Source organism: Hyposmocoma kahamanoa, unplaced genomic scaffold (assembly GCF_003589595.1).
Source record: "Hyposmocoma kahamanoa isolate Upper Pololo Valley unplaced genomic scaffold, ASM358959v1 79, whole genome shotgun sequence".
Classification (NCBI taxonomy): domain Eukaryota; kingdom Metazoa; phylum Arthropoda; class Insecta; order Lepidoptera; family Cosmopterigidae; genus Hyposmocoma; species Hyposmocoma kahamanoa.
The window spans coordinates 405,723-433,254 of NW_020653993.1; the positions used below are offsets into that span (position 1 = coordinate 405,723).

The 27,532-nt window shown below is 35.3% G+C and overlaps 1 protein-coding gene across 2 annotated transcripts in view; it reads right to left on the bottom strand.

Moving 5' to 3' along the window:
- LOC113233648 (roundabout homolog 3-like) overlaps positions 1 to 27,212 on the bottom strand; it is a 43,120-nt gene extending 15,908 nt beyond the window's left edge. The window contains exons 1-3 of one of the 2 annotated variants that reach the window (XM_026468815.1): positions 27,169 to 27,212; positions 22,335 to 22,507; positions 9,417 to 9,574 (exon numbers count right to left, since the gene is read on the bottom strand). In XM_026468815.1, coding sequence (XP_026324600.1) covers positions 9,417 to 9,574; positions 22,335 to 22,479 — 303 coding nt within the window. In that variant the 5' untranslated portion in view covers positions 22,480 to 22,507; positions 27,169 to 27,212. Of the gene's footprint in view, positions 1 to 9,416; positions 9,575 to 22,334; positions 22,508 to 22,582; positions 22,604 to 27,168 lie in introns of those variants that run through there. The other variant, XM_026468816.1, reaches the window with a different exon arrangement.
- Positions 27,213 to 27,532: the final 320 nt, after the last annotated feature.

Genomic DNA, 27,532 nt, shown 5'->3' on the forward strand with positions numbered 1-27,532 from the left:
TGTAAATTTGTCAAAAATTTAAATTTAACTTGTGATTGTTGTTTTGAAATTGCCGTCAACACTTTTTGTTGTTGTGTATAATGTATGTACGTACAATGTAGAACACCCAAGTCAATTAAGACAAAAATGTATTGTGATAATGTTAGTGTTGCTAATAAATAAATAGTTGGTAATGAAAAGTGAAACCAATATGAAGAATAGACCGCCTTTATGCCAAATCAAAAAAAGAAAATTAAGTTGCTAACATTCCGTAGTTGTTGCTACAAAAATATATACGTTTTTTAATATTTCTCACAAAATTTCAGATGTTTTTAAAGAACGTATTATCGCGATATTTAGGGGATGATTCTACTCATAAATACGAATATGCTTCACTATAATTTAATTAAGTGTATAGGTATTTAATTAATACCTGTACAATTATTGTTTCTATTGCTAGTTTTTCTTTATTTCCCAAACAGGGTCATGTTGGTACTATTTAAATAAGATCTGTGTAACACAAGGAAGAATAAATACTTTGACTTTGACTACAAAAACAATCAGCTATTCCATCATCATCATAGTCGTTAACAGTTATACGTCCTATGGTTTAAGCCGTAGACTGTCTCGTTGGTCTAATGCGGGTTGGCGACATCACACGTTTCCTTTTTCAACGTGTAGGATCCATCATAATGTTTTCACCTTTGCCGAGAGTATTTGCTAGTAAACAACAAACTGTTTTCTCAATTCGAAAATGTTGAATTACGACAGTACCTATTTGGTTACATGTAGAGGTGGACGTTTACATGAAAAGCACTAAAAAAAATTCTGCATTTTAAAATAAGCACATATGCACGCTTTTCTATTTAGGCATAAGCGTTGGTCAGTTCAATATTCAACAATCTGATTTTTTACAACGTGGTTGTGTTTCAAGTCCCGCTATCTAAATTAAAAAAAAATGTATTCGTCAATGTAGTAGCAAATTTAGTAGCAGTAGAGCTCCTAGTTCATCCAGGGAAGTACTGCCACCCTATTTCTGCCGCCAAGCAGTAATTTGAACATTACTGCGTTCCGGCTTTGAAGGGTGCTGGTGAAATTACAAGCACATGGGACTTGTTAACTTATGTCTCAGGGTGTCAGGCGCAGTGGCAGTACCGTTCATCTTTGTGATTAAAAGTCTGAGTGGCACTGCTATTGTTAAGGACAGGCGTGTGGTAAGTGCAAGTGTGGTAAGTGGTAAGTGCACCAGGCACACGAATTGTTCGTCCCCTAATAAAACTTCTACTCTTGCTTTTCGCTATCAACACAACATTGCAAGCTTTTTTAACATTAAAGTCTATGCGCTTAAACGTTTTTCTGAATAATTTTGAAACTTCAAACTAAAAAGCACGTTTTTTTTAAAAAAACAATGTTCTATCGTTTAAAAATATAAGCAGTTTTCCCATCTCTAGTTACATGTGCTTGCTCTATAGACATTCAAATTAGTTCCATTCTATAATCGAACTAACTTTGAAGGTTCCAAAAGAGGTAAAGTAAAATAAATCACCTATATTCCAGGTTCTAGTTACATCACTTAAATTAGAATTCAATTTACGTTAATGATCTCTTACCTTGCAAAGAATTCGTAGTACCATGAGTTTAGACTTAGCTCTAGGGTTGATATTATGGATATCTTCTTTCTTATTGAAATTATTTATATTTTTACGGATATGTAAAATATTTGAGTAAATGTACTGTGATGCCACAGTCATGATACTACTCTCCTTAAACTTTTCTCTGAGAGAAACCCGAGAATCTAAACGATACACAGAACGAATCGCTCGTTTTTACAACACAAATATGGTTTGAATATCTGCCGCTTTACCCCGCATGAGAATCCCGTAGCATTATTATACTATGGCAGTAACTAAAGTAAACTAGTCTAGCAGTACTAACATCGGTAAACTAACGTATTCTGCGGACTGCGTATGCATCTTATATGTGGAAACCATTGGTAAGGTCACTCCCAAGAAGACGGCAATAATAACAAGGTCTAACTTTTCCTCGTTTATTTCTATGCTTGGACTAGTCGATTTTACGTTAGGTAATTCAAATTTAACACATTTTGTCTTCTTGGCATTAAGCAATAAATTGTTAGCATTAAATCAATAAACTACCTTGGAGAGGGGTGCTGTATTCAATTGCAATAGACTTATAGTAATGAATACATTTCGAGTTCTTAGGTTTTCGCGATTGTTACACACAGGAAATGAAACTATTTTTCCGGATTTAAATCGCGTATATTTGTTTTTTTCAAACAAACCGACGTTTCGGGCCATTTACAGGTCCCATGGTCACGGTTGACTGAGGTGGTACAGTCTTCAACCAGTTATGTCTAATATTGATGCAAACCACCCTATTTTCACTATAGTTACCATAGTTATTAATTAAATACCTTATTTTTAATTTTACAACAACATTTTAACATTTTCAGACATATATTATCTTACTACGTTCTCCTTGACGGTTAAAGTGTATTGTGACGTATTGAATATCATACAAGCGGAAGATGGCAGTTAAACATCACAGGGCTCAGTTAAGCACTAATTAACTGGACGGGGTGGTCCTTAGGTTGAAATTAAATATCAGGAAGATAGAAATTAAAAGATATTATCTCAAGTGCGGTTGACTAGATATGAACATTTATTGATTAGTTATAGTATTACTATGCTCTTCATAAGACAAAAGTTTTCAATTTAGTTACTTTCTGACAAACACTCACTAATTTTATAATTTATTTTATATTTAGAAAGATGGTTTCCCGTAGGTATGTAATAAGCAGTAAACAATATTATTTTAGTATTCTATTGAAGATGGAAATCAGATTTGCTCGTTTGAAAAATAATGTAAGACGTATTTTTTCCAATTGCAAAACTGTTCTTTTAAAGTCGATACAATTTCAAATGCCTTCGATTGATTTCGAATAGCAGTCTGTGTTGTGTTGGAAAAAATATTATTCTAAAATTTAGGATACGGTGTGAAAACACGATTGCTAAAAATTTTAAAAATTTTCACGATACAAAAAAAAAACTGATTTTTACCTCGAAATTTTAGAAGAAAACCGCTATATTCAATATGTATTTGACATATGCCAATGATATCTTTTATATCAACTAAACTAAATAGAACCCGTATAGTATACGATACATATTTTTAAAATACTTTAACTTCATCGGTACGGGACAAAATCGAATTCGAGCTGAGATAGTATCTACTCATAAGTAACGTTCGTTCTGTGGAGCTATCGTGGGTTTCCCTTTTTTATCCTAATCTATATAAATAGTCAAAAGGGCAGTGTGTATAAAGTTTTATACCTGTATAATATATAAATAATTGATTTTAGTTCTAGAGACTAGAAATTTTTTCGATAGGTATCAGGTTGGGGCCAGATGGTAGCCCTTTCTTTTCTGAAGTCAAAGAGGGTTACCTATCAGTAGCTCGAAATGACATTTTCCAAAAATTACGTTTGGTCGAAATTTCATAACCTCGAAAGTAATTTTGAGAGGAAAATGTTTTTTCTTTTAAACCTAACTTAACCTAACCTAACCGAACCTAATCGTGTCTTTGCGATAAACATTCAACATATTCTGAAAGAACAACTGTTTCGTTATAATTCGGTTTTCGGTGTATAATGAACATTCGACAAACGTTATTTCGGACAAAAGAATTTTCGACTTTGTGATAGGTTATCGTCAAAGAGCTCTCCCTCGCTTCTGTAGGACGAAATGTGGGAAAGCTACGTGCTGAGGCGTATAATTCGAAACGATGGTCTTCTATAAGTTTCCCTTGCCAACGCCAGAGTGACTTTTCAATCAAATAATAGCAATATTGTCATCAAAATTATGACCAAGCTTTTCATTAGTGATGAAAGAGACTCAGTTTTTAAGGCCTTTTAAAAAACCTCGACAAATTTTTAACGCCTCACGACTAGCCTAGTCTTTTAACCCTCAAGTCTTGAGTCATAAGACTAAAACTGAAGACTAATTCAGTCGAAGTCTTTTAACTCTCTTGAAAAGACTAAAACGACTAAAATGACTGGCGCTGCATAGCCTCGGGAGTCGCTAGTCGTGTGGCGTGATTTTATGTCTACCCACAAGATATTTATTTTACGATTTTTATTATAAGTAAATAAACGTGATTATTTACGTCATTTTTACTTACGTCACTTGCGTCATTTTTATTTATAAACTTCGGGTTTAATAAAATATAAAATACGTATAAGTCCTTTGCAAACAACTCGAGTCGTTTAAGTCTTTTGAGTCTTTTAGTATAACGACTGAGTCTTATTAATAAAGAATCGCACCCTCAGTCTTAATTTTAGAGTCGAGTTTTACAGGAAAATGGAGTCGAGTCGTTATAAAACGCCTTAAAAGACTGAGTCTCTTTCATCACCTTCCCGAGAAGAACGAGCAAGAAACTCTAGGGATTGCTGTTGTTAAATAAACTTAAATGCTATGGAATACACTTTGAATCATATTTTTGTGGAATCTAGACTCTTGTTGTCTTTCCATACTTCTATATCTAATACATACTCTTCAATTTTGTAATATGACTTTTCAATTAAAATACTTTTAATGTAAGTTTTAAACTTAGGAATGATAATCTTAATATATTCTCCGGAATCTTATTGTAAAAACGTATACAGTTCCCCATAAAAGCCATGATGCCATGAGCCGTACGGCGTGATTTAATTTCTACCCACAAGGTATTTATTTTACGATTTTTATTATAAGTAAATAAACGTGATTATTTACTACATACTACTTGTCATTTTTATTTAGAAACTTCGGGTTTAATAGGACATAAAATAGGTATAAGTTCTTTGCAAACAACTCGAGTCGTATATGTGTTTCAAGTCGTTCTAGTCGTTTAAGTCTTTTGAGTCTTTTAGTGTAACGATTGAGTCTTTTAATAAAAACTCGAACCCCAGTCTTAATTTTAGAATGGAGTCCAGCAAACCATTTTACAGGACTCGAATTAAGTCGAGTCGTTATAAAATGCCTTAAAAGACTGAGTCTCTTTCATCACTACTTTTCATCGCATATTAACACATCGGAGTAGGTACAATTACTTCAAAACCACATCGTATTTGAGAGTGAATCATGAGGAATGTCATACTTCCTTTATATAATGTGGCATTATAATGACTGTATTTTGTAAATTCATTCGCATTTACTTATTGTTTTACATACATTGTACATACATATAATATATTATTCAGAACTAAGTGTCATTGTTAAATGCACTATGTAATAATTTTTTCAAAAAGGTTCTGTTTTTGATTTGACAGTAGGTAGGCATTGGTTTGTATATAATAGAAAAGCATGTATGTAGAAAAGTCAAAGTCGAAGGACCATTTATTCCATGTAACAAAAAAACTACACTTGAAAACGTCATTTTTTAAGCTACTCCTCGTTCACTGAGCCGACTTCCCTAAGAAGAACGAACAAGAAACTCAAGGGATTGCTCTTTCAAATAAACTTAATGATCACATTGAATCACATTTGTGTGGAATCTAGAGTCATGTTGTCTTTCCACACACCTTTATCTAACACGTAGCCTACAATTGTGTAATTATCACACTTTAATTAAAATATTTTTTAATGTAAGTTTTAAACTTAAGTATTGATAAACTTAAATGCTGGAATCTTATTGTAAAATCGTATACAGTTCCCCGTAAAATAATCGTTTACCTTAGTTAACCGAAATCGTGGTACCATGTGTGGGTTTGGACTTAGTTCTAAAGGTAACATTATGGATATCTTCTTTCTTAACGAAATTGTGTATATTTTTACGGGCATACAAAATATTTGAGTAAATGTACTGTGATGCCACAGTCATGATACCAGTCTCCGTAAACTTTTAACTGAGAGAAACCCCAGAACCTAAACGGTGTACAGAAGAAAAGAATAGCTGTATGTATACCCTGGACACTTTGCTTTTATGGTAGTCACATTGTTGGTACTTAAATAGCTATAACACTTATATTGTATTTACATAATCTCGTAAATCTACTAATATCATCAATTTATAGAATTTTGGTTGAAAGATACTATAGATTTTAGTAAGTAATTTAGTAATTTATTTGTACATAAAAACAAATACAGTTAAATTCCAGATAACAGCCATGGAAGTGAGATACATTATATTACACTTTATGGGATACATATGTTTAAGACTTAAACTTTTTCTAAACCGGTTACACTGGCTCCTACACTAGGCGAAGCCTGTCTCGTGGGTAACCAATTCAAGAAAAGATGTACAATATTTATTATATGCGAAAACTTAATAGAGACGAGAAAATTCCTAAAACCAATTTAACATTACTTATTAAATAATAGGAAATTAAATAATGTTACTTACAAAGCAATGAAATTACTTGTGCGTGCTTGTGAGTGAGATTTTAAATATAAGGTTCCATTGACTTACAATTATATGGACGTCGGGTCCGCGCTAAAAAGTGTCCGAACTTATAGGACGTTAAAATCGTATACAGAGCGTCATTCACGCTTTAGTCTTCGTTTGTTCGACGGACAGCGAAGCAAGCAAAATTAGACAGTACTGCGATGACATTACAATTTAAATCTAACGTTTTAGCTTTTTCATATTCCTTTACATGTCACTACGTTTAAATAGGTTGACTTGGGACATTTTTTCGTGGTTTTTGTATTAGACCCGTCGTCCATTTATTTGTAAGTCAATGAGAAACCCGATAATTTGTATTTCTTTTCTGTATAGTACGCAAATTTCAACTTTTTTGATCACAAGAGCGAAGATTTGCAGTGAAATAAAATGGTTTCATGTTTTTATGTTAGAACCAATTACAAATAAATGATGATGACCCAGAAACAAAAATCGTGTTACAATTTAAGGTATTTAATTAAAATTAGGTGTTTATAGGCTAGCAACCCTGGGATTGTCATTGATGACGTCATGATGATTGCAATAATCCGCCATATTGGATTTGTCAGAACACGAGAGGTTAAGTAACGATGTTTAATATCATAATAATGCATATTATTCAGGTGACTTCCTCAATAATAATGCAAATAAGTGTTAGGGAGCCACCACGCTTATTAACGCGGAATTGGTTTGAGCCTGTCTAAAAAAGCTTTATGTTCGTGCCATAAGTGCGAAAGAGACGTTGCGCCTTCCGCTTCCTTTAGGATCGTTGACGCGAAACGCGCGTCTTTTTCACTCTTTTTATATTGAATATAAAGGTTTTTTTGACCGTCTTGAATCTTTGTCGATAAGTGTTATGATGCCCTTAGCCCATATTCTCTTTAAATAAATAATACGACAACAGAGTGGTTGTAAAAATTAAATTACGCCTAAACGGAAAAAATACTAACTCCTTCTATTTATCTCATATGACTTGTGACTGTTAGACTAGTAATTCTTCTGTTTTTGAATGAATAGGTAATTTACATTTTTTAATACGTTTTTCATGCCTCCTAAGAAGTTTTATTTTTGAAAACACCGACAGTCAAAAGCGAAGCACAGAACATTATTGTTAGAATTTTGTGTGAAGATACATATTTGTATGAAGCTAAACCTTTGGGCGAATCTTTCTTTTTATGACGGCATACAGTAGACATGACAAATTTGCAAATGGGCGTAAGGTATCCGCCGATTGTTGCCTAGGATGCGCCAGACACAAGAAAGGAATGGTACGTCGTTTGGGGAGGCTCTTTTCGGGCGAAACGAAACAAAAATGATTCGTTGTTTCGTATTTCGTAGTAAATGGAGCCCCTTCGCCTACGGAGAGGCGTTGGCTCTGTGTTCCGAGGAACTTTTCGAACTGGTGCCTCCGTCTCGTTTCTACCATCGCACCTCCCGCCAAAGGAGTAGAGTCCATCCCCACGTGTTAGATGCCTGGCATTGTAAGACTACGCGGGCATCTCGTTCGTTTCTTCCTCGAACCTGCGAAGTGTGGAATGATCTTCCCCCGGAAGTATTTACTTTGCGCTATGACGTACAGTTCTTCAAAAAGCGTGTTTACAGGGCTCTCATAGACTGGCAACGCATAGGCAACTCATATGATGTTGCAAATGTCCATGGGCGACGATGACCACCTCGTGTAAAATGGTTCGTCTGCTCGTTTCTCTCCTTATTTACAAAAAATAAAACCCCCTGGCCGTAATTCCGAGAATTCGCCGGTGGTTTTGCTTCTAAGGATGAACAATTTCTTGGATAGGAAATGAAACTATTTTTCCGGATTTAAATCGCGTATATTTGTTTGTTGTTGTGGTACTACCTCAGTCAACCGTGACCACGGGACCTGTCTGTACAGGTCCCGTGGTTGAAAAAACAAATATACGCGATTTAAATTCGGAAAAATAGTTTCATTTCCTATATGTAACAATCGCGAAAACCTAAGAACTCGATAATTTCTTGGACATTTTTAAGATCAGAATAATATAGTATAATAATAACACACACACTCATAGCCCCGCACTAGGGAAACCCTGTATCGCGGGTGCCATGGACACACACATAGACAACCACAAATTACACTCAAACTCACGAGAGATATAAATGTTGGCCAAAAAATATTTCTCCCGGCCCAAGAATCGAACGCAGGATGTTGCGTGGCAGTCCAGTATGGTAACCATTCGGCCACGGATGCAGAATGAACAGTCTTGTTTTATAATTATTAATACAAAGATAGGATACAAAGAAAAAATTCTTCGACCTGGCAGGACATGAACCTGAGACCACGGTATCGTAGCATACTTACACGTACTTTAGTCAAACGTAGTGGATCCTCGTCGACATCTTCACGTCAACCGCGTGAGGTTGAGTGTAAGCCAATTTTTTTTTTAAACACACACTCGTAATCGGTCTACGTAGAAGAAAGCAGGAGACAGTGATACAAATGCTATTATCACGTTATACAACATTTAGTAAAGGCAGTGGAAGATATTGTAAAATGAAATTGACATGAAAATGACATTGAAAATGATACTGTGTGAAGAAAGAAATTTGTAAGGCAGTGGAAAACGTTGGTGTACAATAATAAACCCAGATTGTCTTATTACAAAAAAAATCAATCATCAATGTAATGGCATGTGTATCCGAATTTATTATGCTCTACCAAAAGACATTAAAACGTTACCAAATAATTTGTTCTTAGAGACAAAAATTATTACAAATTGACTGATTTTTTAGATAAACGTTGATATCAAATGAGTGCTTAATGTACAATACACACCATGTTTTAAGCAAATAATTGAAAAAATTTCATTTCATTTCAAGAACGCTCTTTAATCATCAGAGGTACACGGTTATAATCCCTGTGGCTGTACGTACATATGTGAATATTTAATAGCAACATCTCTCAATGGTTCGCCCTGTAGTGGAACCTAACTTAGAATTGGGTGTGGATGGTTACTCACTTCACAAAAGTAATTAGCAGTGTCCTCAGCCATCAGAGGCGAGATTTGGAGACTATAGTCGGTGTTCATCCTGAACCGTGGCGGCAGCAGGTGGTGAGGATCGGACGAATCGCCGAGGAGCGTGGTCTCCTTATACCACTTAACGTGGAGCAGTTGATCTGGAAGGAAAAAAAAATTCAGATCCTCGAGTAAACTCGCCTTCACTTTTCCATCATCGGGGGACTAGTACGTACGTTACGGCTTGCAGTTTAAAAATAATTAAGTTTAAATGTCTGAAACGAGTGATTTCAACCACCATGCGCATCCTCAACCTGGAGCGTCTCTGAGGCCTCGGAGACTCGAATTTAGTTTGATGCGACAAAGGGCGGGAAACACGAGGGAAAAAAAGTCAAATGTTTCTCATTGTTTTAAAATAATAATAACACCTGAATATTTTAGCTAAATTATGGGACAAATAAATAATAAAATATATAAGAGTCATATTATAAATATTTTATGACATAATATTTATGACATTTTCCGAATTACCAAGGTGTAATTTCCTATTTATTAAATAATAACCACACATTCATAGCCCCGAACTAGGGAAACCTTGTATCGCGGGTGCCATGGACACACATAAACAACCACAAATTACACCCAAACCGCAGTTATAAAAAGATAAAAGACATTATGACTTTATTTAAAAGTTTTTCGACTCTCATTTTTACGTGATACGGCTTTGTTACACCCAATGCTTCCATTTTATGAAACCGCAGCGTAGCGAATATGCGTACAAAGTACAAAGTACAAAGGTGCTCCGGAATTGTCGGTGTAGTTACCTATATGTTATTCATTCGCTAACTTCGCTAGTTCTTTTTGTTTTTCCTACACATTTCTCACAAGTACACATTATTTGTGTAAGTAAAAACTGGTCAACTTCAAAACATAATTATCGGCACAATAGCATTTCGTGTTATAACAACCAACTAACTTTTTTGTAAGAAGAAACCGTGATCTTAATACCGATACTAGGGAACGTCCATCAAGATCGATATTGATTTGAAACTAAATGCATTCAATACTTATCGCCTTCTTAAAACGTCTCTGGTTATCGCGATGGGAAAAGGGCGTAAAGTTATGTACGTGTGTTCGCTGCGTGTTAGTTACACTAATGATTTTTTACTATTAATCAACAGCTTACAACACGTTTTAACTGATAAACAATTATGTAAATCCTCAAAAAAAATAGGTAAACCCTCTAAATAAATGAAAAATTGTTTGATAGAATAGCAAAACGTCTCAATTTAATCGTCTCAAATACTCAATGCTAATTGAGTAACTATTTTTGAGCCGAATTTTATGACATTACAGCGAACCAACATTGGATCAACTAATGTCAAATAAGTACGTCATGGCACGAAAAAGGAATGAATGCTATAGATTTCAAAGGCGGATTAATTTAGGATTTGGTTTTAGCGTTGGCGTAAATGCTGTTGACGTGATCGTTTTTAAGACGGTACGAATAAGCGAAACAGACTTGTGTAAGTACAAAGTTGAATCGCAATAAGAGTTCATGGTACGGCACCTGGTGTAACCACGCCACGTCGGCAAAATGGCATTTTTTCAGGAGATTAGCTTGAAGACTCAACGAACATGTGGTGTCTAAACTCTATAACAAACTGCCACAATGGTTAAAAATCCTCTCCTTGGTTATGTTTAGGAGGGAATTGTCAAGTCTGTTGATTAAAAAGTGTTCTTACACTGTTGATGAGTATTTGAGTGACAATATAGTGTGAATGAAACTATTTTTCCGGATTTAAATCGCCTATATTTGTTTTTTCAAACAAACCGACATTTCGGGCGCTTTACAGGTCCCATAGTCACGGTTGACTGAGGTGGTACAGTCTTCAACCAGTTATGTCTAATATTGATGCAAACCACCCTATTTTTTCACTATAGTTACAATAGTTATTAATTAAATACCTTATTTTTAAATTTACAAAGAAAACATTCCAATTTACGCTGCATTAAGTTTTACAAATTATTTCATTGAATGAATTTTATTAGGTTCAATTTTTTATTAATTATTAATAGAAATTAGAATAAACTAAAACATATTAATTAGTACTGCAGTCTTATGTCTGTTTGGGATTTTTCATTAGAGGAAATACTGGATCCCAAACTGGTGGTACGGAGAAACCATCTTCCCTGTTGAAATCAGGATGTTTTTAATTTCAATGGCCTCTCGCAGCATCCTGGGTAGATAACGGACTTCTTTTGCAAGGACCTGGGGTTTGTCAACCTTCATTGAATGTGTAGGTTTATCCATGACGTGCTCGCAGACTGCAGACTTGTTTACGCGACGGTGTTTGACGTCAGCTATATGTTCTTTGACGTGGTTACAAATTACTTTCATTTCCTATGTGTAACAATCGCGAAAACCTAAGAACTCGAAATATAGTGTGAATTATAATTTATATATTTTTTTGTTTTTGAAGGGTGCTGGTGAAATTACAGGCACATGGGATTTGTCAACTTCTGTCTCAGGGTGACGGGCGCAGTGGCAGAGCCCTTCAGATCTTTGCGATTTAATGCTCTAAATGGCATTGCAACTGTAATGGACAGGCGCGTAGCTTAAGGCGCAGCACTAGCTCCTCCCGTCATTTGATATTATTTAAAAATATATACATATGACATTGAACAGAATTATTAATTGACCTTGAAATGTATAATTTAATGTTTGATTATTTATTTTGTTAATTAGATTGAACATTAAGAAGGAAAATTTTATAATTAATTCGAAGGAGCTTTTTCTGTGTTCGATCTTTGTATTAATAATTATAACAAACTTTTATAGATTTCTCACAGATGGCGCTACGGAAAAAAAATATTAAAAACCAAAAACAAAGGTCAACAACTAGCACATGGAAAAATACGTAAGGGCTGTTTGTTCGTTCTGTAGCTCAAATGGAACATTTGTAAGAGTGTCAGCTCACCTTGGCTGAAGGCGCTGGTGGCTGGTGGACTTCTGCGAACTGGGATGATAAAAATCCGTGGTAGTGAGCCGTTTAACTCTTGCAGGAAATCTCGATGTAGATGAGAGATGTAGACGTAGAGATGTTTAAATTAAATATTATAATGATAAATGTATTCAAATGTATCTTTACCTACAAACAGCAACCCCTAGAGTTTCTTATTGCCTTACGAATGAGTAGTAGAGTTTAATCAGATTTCAAGTGTAATTTGCTTACCTATGAAATAAGGATTATTTCATTTTGACTGCCGGATCCATTGACATACAATTATATGGACGTCGGGTCCGCGCTAAAAAGTGTCCGAAATTATAGGGCGTTAAAATCGTATACAGAGCGTCATTCACGCTTTAGTCTTCGTTTGTTTCTTCTGACAGCGAAGCAAGCAAAATTAGACAGTACTGCGATGACATTACAATTTAAATTCAACGTTTTAGCTTTTTCATATTCCTTTACATGTCACTATGTTTAAATAGGTTGACTTGGGACATTTTTTTCGTGGTTTTTGTATTAGACCCGCCGTCCATTTATTTGTAAGTCAATGGCCGGATCGAAATAATGTTTCTTCGTGTTTATAACAAACTATTTAGGAGCAATTTTACAAAAAATAATTGAATATCAATTTAATATAAAAGTTTTTTTAACTCAGCTAGATGCCTTCATAACTCCATCTTGTTACCAAAAGGTACCTACTAAATACCCGACTACATTGTCTTGTACCGCGTTTAGCAGTCCTCTCGAATTACTGGTCCATGCCATGACTAAGACATTAATCTGAAGCGACGGGGCCCATTAAATTAGAGACGGTACAGTCGTCTTTTCAATACGGACAGACGGTTATGCGGAGTAAACGCTCATTTGCATTAAAATCAGTGCAGTCGATCTCGGGCCTTCCATAACCTTTCAAAAAACAATCTTATTTCAATGTAAGCTTTTTAAGCTTATTATAATATTACTCATATTCGTACCATGACAAACCTATCAACCAAGTAATGTTTTATTGTTAAATTGACTGAAAGAACCATTGACTTACAAATAAATGGACGACAGGTCTAATACAAAAACCACGAAAAAAATGTCCCAAGTCAACCTATTTAAACGTAGTGACATGTAAAGGAATATGAAAAAGCTAAAACGTTGAATTTAAATTGTAATGTCATCGCAGTACTGTCTAATTTTGCTTGCTTCGCTGTCAGTCGAACAAACGAAGACTAAAGCGTGAATGACGCTCTGTATACGATTTTAACGCCCTATAAGTTCGGACACTTTTTAGCGCGGACCCGACGTCCATATAATTGTAAGTCAATGGAAAGAACGAATGATTTCCCTATATCGTCTATTCATTACTAAAAATAGGAAAGAAATAACGCTATATAGACTGTATAATGCCATCTCTTTCTTTTTTGATGTTCCGAATCGTCCCATCGTAGTATAATTTAAAGTACTTAATATTATTTACATTCAGAGAATTTTAAATGCCAAAAAAGAAAAGTGTGTAAATAATGAAATCTATTAAAATTACGTGAAATTACAGTCACATGGGACTTATCAACTTATGTCTCAGAGTGACGGGCGCAGTGGTAGTGCCCCTCAGATCTTTGCAATTTAAAGCTCTGAGTGGCACTGTAATTGTTAAGGACAGGCGTGTAGCTTACCATCAGGTGCACGATTTGTTCGTCCCGTCACTTGATGTTATAAAAAAAGAAAAAAATTGTTTTTCAATTATTTTTCTGCATTTTCATGAAGAAAAATAAATAAAACAAGCTGAGTCTTGATTGTCACGTTATGAATTCGGAATTATAGTCTAGTGTCAACTGTTAGTGTGGCCAAGGATAGATAGATGGCGCTGTCATAATTCTACGTAATAAACATCGCGTACTTTTATTTAACGAGAAATTATTTCGTATGTACTATTAAATAAAAAAATAAACAGAATATTGAAGAGATATATGTAAATAAATAAGTTCAACTTAACTTTTAATCATTACAAATCAATAATTAGACAATAAATTCGAAAATAATATTGTTTCCATTGCATCCGTGTAACTATTCTAAGATTGCTAAATTTGACATAACAATATTACTTTAATGTTAAAGTCGCCTCATAGTACGAACTGAGTGAATGAATGGTGAACAAAGCTGCCAATAAAACACCATAGTTTCAACATTTTAATAAGATTACTTTAAGCGAGTCATGGTACGAATAGTCAGTGTCAGGTTAAAGTAATATTGTTTTAAGAGGTTGTGGTAAGCCCCCAGTAAGTTTAGGGGTGCTTTGGTAAATTAAGCGTTCTTGAGGTCTAGAACTAACATAAAAAAAGTTGGTACTACATTTATTTTTCACTTCTCATGCTCTAAAAGTCAATATGGCCTTACGTAGCAAGAGTAAAGTGCCTAGTTTTCAATTCACTTCGAATGACCTAGACAAACTCAAATAGCCAGCTAATATACTTGTTCTAGTTTGTGCCAAAAGGTAAAAGTTCAATAAGTGAAACAATATAATTACAACTTAAACAACACTTGAAAATAAACACAAAAAACAATAAAAGATAATTTGACGTAGTTAAGCAAAAAGGATACGATCCACAAAATTATCAGAAAATATGTTCCAAACGGTTCCTAAAGTCTAACCTCTTAGATCAGCAAAATATCCAACACATGAACATAAAGAAATATCTCTGGAGTTGCATGACATTATAAGTTTTGAAAATAAAACAACAGTGAGAAACATTTTTAAACTTCAAACTGCCACATCTGGAAAGTGAGTGGACGTGGATTGGATCCTTTTTGTTTAACTACGTCCAATTATAATTTAACATTATAATAATTCATCAAAGTACTTAAATAAACTTATCGCATATCAAAAATATAAAACAAAATACAATAAAATAATGCAGGATTCTCAGAGGGAGGTATTAACCACTCTATTTTGTTACTTCCTTGAACTTTCGGTAAATATACAATGTCTATTCCTACCTCTGATTATACGGTAACTACATGGTAAATTAAGTTCTTTGTTTAGTTAAAAAAATGGCCGTAACCAGTAATCAGTTCAACTTGTTTCGTAACACGCATGGATGGTAATTTATCAAGTTGATGCCTTAAAGCCGGTTACACATTCTATTTGTTTTTTTAAGCTATCGTCTAATTGTTTATTTTGTATATTATTTACCAATTGCTTCTATTATTGGGTTAATGCTTAATAGTATAATGCTTTCTGACCCAGACGTTTTAATTTGCCTTCCTATTGAATCGATTCGCGTGAAATAAATAATTATAATAACGCGCACACAGTCATTGCCCCGTACTAGGGAAACTCTGTATCGCGGGTGGCATGGACACACACACATAGACAAACACAAATTACACCCAAACTCACGAGAGAAATAAATGTAGGCCATACAAATATTTCTTCGGGCACGGGAATCGAACCCGGGACCTATTACGTGGCAGTCCAGTATGGTAACCGTTTGGCCACGCAGGCAGTTAATTCTATACAAAAATCGTTAGATCATATGCACTTGAATCGATCTTGCGTCTGTGTGTGTGTTTGTACACGTGTGAGTGAGTGACTTACATTACAATGGAGATTTATAACACAGTTTTTACTTAGTCAGGACTCCAGTTTTCCTTCACAGCATTGTTAATAACTATATTTGTACTACAAACTGCCGTTGTACTCGTAATATTACGTATCCTTGTCATGATAAAACCGCATGTGATATACCTACGTCAAATTGTTTTTGTCGCACGTCAAGTTGCTTTTATCGCGTGAAAATCATAAAAATAACACGAACTACATGAAACAAGTTATGAATATACACGCGTATAAAGTAATAACCCCGTAAAAACCCGCAATTATTGTATTATATTTTGTTATACATTTTTGATGTATAACAAAATATAATACAATAGTACAATACTTTACTACTATTGTGTTGTAAACGAATACTATACGAAACAAGTTATCAGTTGTTTAAAAAAAGATTGTCGTATAAACGTTCTTCATGATTGTTCGTACAAATAAATCATACAAAATCCAAAGCCAGTTTTCTAATTTTATGCCTTCAATCCTTCCACTACATCATTGTACGTAAAAATATTTTACATTGTGTGTAAAAATAAGTATTTTGTTTTAATTTTTTGCCTTTTTTTATTTAAGCGTAAAAAATTCAAAGCATTGTTCTTAAGCCATCAAAAATTTAATTAACAATAGAAAATAATGAGCCTATTATTGCGATCCGGTTTTGAAGAGGGTGCTGATGAAATTACAGTTACATGGGACTTATCAACTTATGTCTCAGGGTGACGGGCTCAGTGGCAGTGCTCCTCAGATCTTTGCGATTTAAAGCTCTAAGTGGCACTGCAACGATATGGTTAGGCGTGTCACTTACCACCAGGTGCACGACTTCTTCGTCCCGACACTTGATGTTATAAAAAAAGAAAAAAAAACCTTGTTTTAATTATTTTTCTGCATTTTCTTGAAGAAAAGTAAATAAAACAAGCTGAGACTTGAGTGTCACGTTGTGAATTCGGAATTATAGTCTACGTGTCAACTGTTAGTATGGCCAAGGAGTACATGAGCAAATGTTGCTGTCATAATTTTACGAAATAAACATCAACATTTTTTTATATAAAAAAAACTCTACAAAGATAAATGACATGCTGTATGCACACAGCCTAAGCAATGATTAAGTTGTAAAACAGGTGGGAGTAAAACGATTACTTAATATAAACTTAAAAAGTTCAAAGTGGGCATCAATAATAGTTAAGGTATACTTGTCTTACTTATAATCTTACTATTTGGGGTTCACTCGGTAAACGTTTCTTTCGTACAAAACTTCTTGACCTTACAGAAGTATTGGTTACAATAGCAACTGTGACATTCTAATATTACAATAATAGTATATTATTGCAGAGGCCGGGAAGTAAGGGATTGCTGGACGAGTATGAGTTGCAAGGACGAACGCCAGCGAGGCCTTGTATTAACACGAGGCAAGCAATCCCCGTTCCCGCCGAGGCATGTATAGAAGTTTTCTCAAACAATGTGAGGACATAAAAAAAGACTATAGAGATGAAGATGTATAATAGAAAAAGTAAAAAATACTAATTAACGATAAAATTAATACAATACAATTGGTAAAAGAAAATGTTATTGTTTTTCCAGGCGCATTAACACTACCTAGTCTGCTGAACTTCTGATGATGTGTTATATTTTCGTTATCGCTCTTTTCACTAGCACTCATGTTCGCGACCAAAATACAAAAACGATGAAAAAACAAAAGAATATCAAAACACTTTAGTCTGATGTTACCGCCATTTTCTTTTTTTTTACGTAAACGGTACAGGTAGGTATTTTTAATTCTCGCAGTTATGAACACTGGGCAGTTGGCTGTATGAGATTTTCTTTTGTTAGGTAGATTTTAAAGTTTAGAGAAGAGGACAGTAATGGATGGATATAATAGATATAATGGATGGTCCGTAAATTACAAACTTTCCGTGTTCGTTTTTAGGAAGTAATGCAAACATTTCCGAGCATGTTTGAGAAATAATAATAATTCGAATAGTTTTGTCCGCAAACAGGTTAATTCCAGTCAGCCCCGCTAACCACTTGAGGCTAAGTACCTGTACAGGTATCGGCTGTGGTGAGGTTTTTTAAAAATCTCTCACTAGATGTCAGTAGCGTAAGATGCGTAAAGCATCGAGTATATAACCAGAAATAGAGACGAAATAAGCGCCATATACTCCTGGTAAAACATTAGAGGTACAACTCTTATAAATATCAACTCTCGTTTGCACTGAAATATAGACAGGCCAACTACTAACCTGTGTGTAAGTCTCCGTATATTCCAAAAAATATTCTGTATTTATTGTAATAAAGGTTCTATTCGATGGTGCGGGAAAAACAGAAAATCTAATTACAAAACAAACGGAATCACATTTCATCGGTAATTAAGTATTAAATATGTAATTTTGCAATTTTCGTCCATTACAGCAAAGCTCAAGTTAACTGGTCGATTTGAAACAGTTGACGACACCCATCAATTGTTTCGAACTCAGGCTAGCCAATCAGAGCGCATTTGTCACGGTAATGATATGGCAGAATAGTTTTCAAACAAATTAAATGACATTTCGTCTCTATTTCTGGTTATATACTCGATGGCGTAAAGTCAGTACAAAGATATGTAAAAGCTAAATACACCCTAAGGGTCGAGCGGTTGGAGTCTCGCCACAAAGCAAATTTTAATTCGTTTGTGGTGGAAGTACCGATCGAATATCTGTCGACCTTCACGAAGGAAGAGCTTTGGCCGAAGGGTGTCATATATCGGCGCTTCCGCGACCAGTAACCTGACACCAGATTGCGCAACACATCGCCGACAAGTGCAATACGTCGAGATTAGTTATTTAGTTTATTTTATTGTTATATCATATTGTATGTATGTTAGTCCTTAAGTATATATTATATGGGTCATGTGGTCTGAAATAAATGTCGAAATAAAATAAAAATAACAAAAAACACATAGGAGAATTTCAACAACTCGGTAACTTGATCTGTGGCTCAGTTGGTAAGAGCAATGCTACGGTGCAGCATGGTCGCCTGGGTTCAAGTCCCACCGGGTCGAAGAAATTTTTCTGTGTTCGATCTTTGTATTAATCATAACTTGCGGCAGTTACATTTCTATTCTAGCACAAATGCAAAAAGAAATAATTCAAAATTAATCTTTTAGGCCATAGGAGAGGCGAGAGTCTACATAGATATCTATAGATGAACGAACTAGAATTTGTTGTTAAGAAAAAGAGTGTCCCTATCGTCCGTCTTTGCCATAACAGGCGTTATGCCATCATCATCTCCATAGCTTCAAGTTCTTAAATAAAGCCTCTACCTTACAAAGAGCTGTAATTTTTCAAGAAGCAGTAGAATCTTATAAAAGAGTTCGTCCAGGGAAGTACTGCCACCTTGCCTATTTCTGCCACTAAGCAGTAATATTACTGCATTCCGGTTTGGAAGGGTAAGGGTGCTGGTGAAATTACAGGCGCATGGGACTTGTTAACTTACGTCTCAGGATGACGGGCGCAGTGGCAGTGCCCCTTAGATCTTAGTCGTTTAAAGCTCTGAATGTCAATGCAACTGTTATGGATAGTCGCGTCACTTACTACGAGGCGCACAACGTGGTGTAATAAAAAAAAACTAAGTAGCCCAATATGGTCGCTAGACGAGGAGATCCCGGATCCCCACGAGGACCAATTTTGGTAAATTAACTTTTCTAAGACGATCATGGGACTTGTTAACTTATATTCTAGAGTGACGGGCTTTCAGATCTTTGCAATTTAATGCTCTGAGTGACACTGCAACTGCTGTGGACAGGCGTGTCGCATAATACCATACGCACGACTTGTTCTTTCCGTGAGTTGTTATCATAAAAAATACTTTCAATTTCTCTGTATTCTAAATAAAACCCCTAAAACAATTATTATAACTGCCTCCGTGACCGAACGGTTACCGGACTGCCACGCAGAGGTCCCAGGTTCGATTGCCGGGCCGGGACAAGTATTTGTATGGCCCACATTTATTTCTCTCGTGAGTTTGGGTGTAATTTGTTATTGTCTCTGTGTGTGTCCATGGCACCCGCGACCCAGGGTTTCCCTAGTGCGGGGCTATGTTGAGTGTGTACGTTATTATTATTATTATTAATTTCCTCATTTCTTTCATACATGTATATAGGAAAAAAAATGTGGTTGATAACCCTAGAGACAAAACTTCAAATCGTCGCCTTACTTTCTTAAACTCGTACCTTAAAACACACAGTTGCTGAAATGCTAGCCATTACGCTTAATGCTGGGCAGAGCCACAGCGCTGATTTTCAGCTGGAGCCTGAGAAGAGGTAGATGGCTATGCCTATTTAACAAAAACTAAAAAGAATAACAAGGATTTGATCCGTAACCTAAACATTTAAAATAACAATACCAAATTTATAACATAATTATTACAATATGCAGCGTGCTTTTAGACAGTATAAAATTAATAATAATAATAATAAGAATAATGTCCGAGTCATAACTATACTAAAATAAATTAACAACTAGCTTTAGTGATTAATGCAGTTCATTTGCCCTATTAGCGTAAACTCTTTAATGCTTTTGCGAAAGCCAGATAAAGAAGCTACATCGCGAATAGGAGGAGGCAAATCATTCCAGATTTTCGCCGCGGCATACTTAAAGCTCCCTTGAAATGCTGCAGTTCTGTGGCACTGGACAATTATAATAAAGTAAGCATCCAAATCAACACCCTTGATAAGAAATTTAAACTAAATAGAAAGCTTTGCCATCTCCTGAACAATCACCCTTTATGAGATACGAGTTTGGAGAAAGTAAGGCGTCGAAATAGTGAACCAATTTTATTAACCAATAAATAAATTACAAAAAAATACGAAGGTTTAAAAAAATCTTCATATTTAAACAATACCAGACAATAAAATATACAACCAACAGTACCGTCATTCATATCAGAGTTGTAGCACAAAAGGCGCGACCTTTTGTTGCGCGCACGCATATAGACAATAAATAACACATTTTCCTATCTACAGCTGCAGATTACCATTGTACCATTTCGATGCATGTGCATGGGGGTAGGGATTAATAGAAGGGACAACACTGTTAAAGATTTATAAGACGGCATTCAAAGTGAAAAATTGTATATTTTGACTGAGATGGTTCGTCCAGGGAAGTACTGCCACCTTACCTATTTCTGCCGCCAAGCAGTAATGTGTAATGTGAACATTACTGCGTTCCGATTTGGAAGGGGAAGGGTTTTGGTGAAATTACAGGCACATGGGACTTTTCAACGTATGTCACAGGGTAACGGGCGCAGTGGCTGTCCCTAAGATCTTTGCGATTTAAAGCACTAAACTGCACTGCAACTTTTTTGGACAGGCGTGTCGCTTACCACCAGGCGTCACGACTTTTTAGTCCCGTCTCTTGGTATCTGAAAAGTCAATATCACAGTCTCACATGTCGAACATGTGGCTAGCCTGTGTCAAAAAAGGTAACAATGTCATCATTTGGAACACAGGCGTCATTGTGTGACACATCCAGTAGGTACTATGTATTATTCGTATCGGTCAGCAGCTTGTTAGTGACAGGAAGGCAGCAGATTTAAATCTTTGTTGGTCAATTGTCGACGCTTGTAGCACGGGCCCCAGCGCCACGCGGTGTTGATCGTAATCACTACATTTATTTGGCGTAGGAACTGGAGAAGGAAGCTATCGAATATCACGGAATAAACATCGAAATTGAAGTGGTATGCATAAATAAAAATTTATTAAAAATTAAAATACAAGAAAATAAAATTTTTCTTGCTTACGAAATTGAGCGCTCGAGAAATGACCAAGCCTTCGCATATTTTACATTAAAAAAGTGACTCCGTATGAAGCGTTCCACTACGAAACGTGCTAAGAGGCTTGTCGGTGATTAAAGGCGAAGCTTTATAGCCTTGAATAACCCCCTTAAGTTGCATGCTCATCAATATTCTATAGGACATATCACGGAGAGTGTGGGAGGGAATTACAGGAATTTATTCCGCCATAATTTTTTTTATGGTACTAAGTGACAACACACCTGTCCATTGCAGTTGCAGTGTCACTCAGAGCTTTAAATCGCAAAGATCTGAGGGGCATTGCCACTTGACTACGTCCGTCACCCTGGGACATTTAAGTTGACAAGCCCCGTGTGCCTGTAATTTGTGACCATGCGTCACATTCCATCAAGTGGGGCGGAGGAGTTTTTGTGAACTTATGTCGATGATACTATTTTGTTAGAAAGTGGGTACCTCAGTAATGGTCCCATTGAAATTTGAAGAAAATATACCACCTCTAAAGGTGACAAATGGGATGTTTTAATTACTTACCTGTATCAATAACAGTGCAAGGAAGGATCACAGTGTCATTTTCATAGTTTTTCACTTTCACGGTCACTCCTTTAAACTCACTCATCAGTTTTTCACTCAACACTGTCTGTGATAATAATATCACTAATAAGTGCAATGTGTACATTTTGAATATTACGTATTGTTTATTTTTACTGAAATAGTATAAATATTATTCCTTAGGTAAAAGATATTTAAAAAAGCAGTAATAGCCTGATGGTTTTATCTACCGTCTCTCAAGCAGAGGCCGTGGGTTCAATCCGGACTTGCACCTCTGAGTTTTTCGGAGTTAATGAGTGAAATTAGCTGAATCGGATCCTTGTGTACACGCCACAGCCGCACACATGTCAGTATAGTACTATGTAACTATGTTTTTACGATGTTTTTCGTGTTATTTCTGTTGTAGTTGTATTAGTCATTTTTGTGTTTTTTTTATAATGTGGCGTTGCACTGTTTGGTGCACTATTTGTTGCAAATGGTTTCTATTTCTATTTCTAAATTTAAGAATCTATGCTACCTCAAATGGCTTTTATTGATTCCGCATAAACAGTGAAAGTGTTGAATTTACTTTAGAAAAAAAATTATAGTATAATTGAGAATATACACTGGTAGAATACGGTGTAAAAACACGATTTCTAAAAATTTTAACCACAGAAAAATTAAACTCTTAATTTTAAAAAGGAAAACATCGTGATGAAATCTACACGTCGAAGAAGGTTCACAACTCTCGGAAAGCGTATGAAATCGCCAACTTACATTGGGCCAGGGTGGCGTATTATGGCCTAAGCCGTCGCCTGAGAGAAGACCCGTGCCCAGCAGTGAAACGTATAAATGGGTTGATGATGATGATGAAAGGTATTATAATCTGATACATTGATACAGCTCTACAAACTGGAAATGAAACTATTTTTCTCGATTATTTGTCGCGTATATAGCCTGGTCTAAGATTACGCATCCGATAACAGTAACTAACTAACTAACTTCAGTGTCATTTTGTAGTGATTGTTGTGCGGAAATGTATTAAGAAATGATTGAAAACTAAGATACTGCTCAAGTCTGAACGTTTTATTTTAAGTATCAAATCGCCCGAAAACTCGTCTAGAGGTCAAGCTGCAAACGAATCTAGTCCTTGCAACATATGGGTTTAGTAACAGTTTTATTCTAAAGTCAAAGTAAAAAAATCATTTACTCCATACGTAAAATAAATTTACACTTGAAAATGTCACATTTACGTTACTGCTCGTTCACTACGCTGACTGTCCTGAGAAGGATGTACTAGAAACTTTGAATGCTATTGATTACATTTGGAATCAAATTTGTGTGAAATCTCGAGCCATGTCGTCTTTCCATACATCTTATCTAACACGTAGTCTTCAATTTTGTAATATGACTTTTCAATCAAAATATTGGAAGTAAAACGGCTTAAGTACGCAACTCGACGTGTTGCAAGAGTCCGCGCCTAGTCTCAGACCGTTTTTTTTTATAATACTGTACTTCTGAATGAAATTTCTGTCGTTGTGCCTCGTTCTAAGTGAAACATTTTGCAATCCTCCTGAAATTTTGGAAGGTTTAACAGACCTGAGGCATGTGCTGCGATTGTGCTTGAAATTATCGGCAGCAAGAGCGCCTAAAGCACCACTACCACTCTAGCTGAGGTATGTACTCTTAGCTCTTAATGACCCATATATACCGAGACAAAAAATCATATTACTAGAATGACATGGAGGAGATTCGTGAAACCGATAAACGAAGTCCTATCAAAAAAGGTGTTACGTACTCTTGGTAGCGCTACGGCTAAAAAGTCCTTGAAAAACCAAATACAAAGATACGACGCAAGCACATAAAAAAATCGTAAAGTCCGCTGGTTCGTTCCGTGGTTTAGTTGGTACAGCGTCTGGCACGGTATGCTAGAAGACGTCGGTTCGAATCCGGCCGGATCGAAGAAATTATTTCTGAGTGTTCGATCTTTGTATTAATAATTATAACAAACTAGTGGAGTAATTTCACAAAAAATGATTGAATATCAATCCAATAAAAATTTAATTAATACAGTGAATAGTGACATCTCTCGCCAGGACTGGTAGCTGTAAAGGTACTAACTGGGTGATAAATCTTTCATTCACAACGCATTTCACAACGCTTGCGTCGTGTCTTTGTATACTTTGTCTACGGATGAGTCGAAATAGTTCTATTGCGGTAATTTTAATGTAGCCATTATACAAATTACGAACGCCGGAAAGCGATCTTGTCGTATCTCGAAAAATAGGACTTTACACCGAGGCCGAAAAACTATTTAAAAAAATGATTTCTATAATTATTGATACAAAGATCGAACACTCAGAAAATATTTCTTCGATCCGGTCGGATTCGAGAGAAAGAAAAATTCGTGAGGTCCGTTGGTTCGTTCCGTGGCTTAGTTGCTACAGCGTCTGACACGGTATACAAGAAGACGTCGGTTCGAATCCGACCGGATCGAAGGAAGTTTTCTGAGTGTTCGATCTTTGTATTAATAATTATAACAAACTAGTGGAGTAATTTCACAAAAAATAATTGAATATCAATTCAATAAAAATTTAAATAATACAGTGAATAGCTAGAATAGAATAGAATAGTTTAAATAAATAAATAGCGACATCTCTCGCCAGGACTGGTAGCTGTAAAGGTACTAACTGGGTGATAAATCTTTCATAGATTTCTCATAGATGGCGCTACGACTAAAAAGTCGTTGAAAAACCAAATACAAAGATACAACGCACGCACATAAAAAAAATCGTAAAGTCCGCTGGTTCGTTCCGTGGCTTAGTTGGTATAATGTCTGGGACGGGATGCTAGAAGACGTCGGTTCGAATTCGGCCGGATCGAAGAAATTTTTTCTGCGTGTTCGATCTTTGTATTAATAATTATAACAAACTAGTAGAGTAATTTCACATAAAAATAATTGAAAATCAATTTAATAAAAATTTAAGTGCATCGTCATAAACCAAACAAACCAACATTTTGGGCTCTTTACTATTGTGTAGTGTTATATTTAACACTACACTCACAATTATTGGTGTGTGTAGTTTCATTGCCAATGTATAGCAATCGTGAATGGCCAAAACCGTTAGAGACGCGTGCTCAGAAGTGAGATGTAAAATAGGTAATGCTGTTATGGAACTTATTATGGCAGCATTTACATCAACGTTCAACAAGATTGTAATAATACATTGTGTAGGACGGTAAGTAAGAAATACTAACGAGGGAGGGCCTATTAGAAGCCCGAAAAGCTGAAGGCGAGGGGCCTTTATTTACCGTCCGTGAAATGTTTTTTATCACATTTGCTAGGAAATAAATACAATGTTTATTTCTTGTTATGTATACATATGGTTCACAACACAACAATTATGCATTTTGCAAATGGCTGGTTTTGTGTTCTTTTAAAGACGCATACAGCCATGACGGACTGTAAAAAAAGTTTGCTCAATTTCAATACAGAAAATAATTTAAATTAATTTAAAAAAATTCTTAATAATAAGTATTTAAGTAATATGTGGCTGAATTGCAATTAAATTTCTGTTTAGATAACAGTTTAAGCGAATGTTTTAATTTTGAAATTATGTAACTTCCTTGCTTGAACTGACCTATGTGAGGATGTTGTCGTGCCCCAAATTAAAAAAAACTCCTTACCGACCATGGCTGTATTGGGAAGAAAAAAGACCCGAGGTTTTTATTTGGAGCATTATGGTCAAGTTAATACTTACTATTTACGAGCAAGTGTGATGAAAAACAAATTTTTAGAATTCTAATTTTGAACGCGCTTTTAACGTCTTTGTTCTTCTAAACCTCGATAATCCGTACTGTTTTTTAATTGAAAGTTTTTGTCAACCTCGACGACGCGGGTGATTTAAAAAAAAGATTATTTTTTTTATATCGTTCACGGTGTGCACTATAAAATTGAGACCGGATTTATGGTCGGCTGGCTTTCTTTAAATTAGGACATTAATTCCCCTTTTTAATTTATTTGATAAGAAAAGGCCGAGTCCAGGCGAGGCTTTCTTTATTTAGACGAGACTGGTTTACAACAAGTGACATAAGAATAAGGACACGAACCCACCGCCTGTCAACCACGTCCGTCAAAGAAAGATCACAGTCCTATTAAATTAAATGAATTTAAATACGTTACCACAAACACTCACACCCGAGACAATATAGAGAGTTAGGTTTTCTAATTGACCCCATATTGACCCGGCCGGGAATCGAACCTCGGATCTCAATGATGGCGACACCCTGAAAACCGGTGTGCAAGCTACTTGAACTCGAGGTCGTCAAAATTTCGGTCGTCAAAAAATAATATATTATTCCGACAAGCACAGAAATCAGAAATTTTGTAATTACACCGTGCATCATGCTTTATTGTTTATAATAATTTCAACTGTTTAAAGTTTAGTAGTTTAATGGCCACCTATTGTTTTTTTATATATAATAATATCAATTAATATTTTTTTAATAGGGTATCATTCACTTATTAAAAAAAATAGCTTAACACTTTAACAAAAATTGAGATCACTTTGACAATATAAATAAGTTAATAGATAATTCAGGGAAAGAAACTAGAAATGTTTTTGAAAATTTAGCTAAAGATATTCCCGCTTCCGTCGTTAAAATAAATTATATTTATAACACCTAAAGGCTGCCTGGAAGATCTAGTAATAAACTAATATAGTGTGTAGTTTGTTGCATTTTGTTTATTTACTCTATGGTCTTGTAGGTAATGGTACCAATATTGTAGTGTCTTAATTTATACACAATTTTTTTTTAAACTAGAAAGAACTTTTACATTTTCAACAAATCAAGTATGGCCGCCGTGAAACGCGCGCGGTTTGGCGGGAAACAAACACCCAACTGTCATTGCCGGAGCATGCGCTTGCGACGCTCTACGCATTGATCTTGATGATTACATCTACAAGAGGCACACTGAGTTCAATTTTATTATATCATTGAGCCATTTATCTCTTCCTTTTTCCCTTTCTATCTTTTGGAGACTCGTGTCAAGAAGTAACATGTATACTGGCCTGGATAAAATACGTGTTACTTTTGAAGTAAAATATAAATAACAGAATACTTTCTTTTTTTTTGTTTCTTATGTTCATTGACCAAAATACAGAAAAAATGCTTTTATGAGGTGTATTAAAAATATAAAA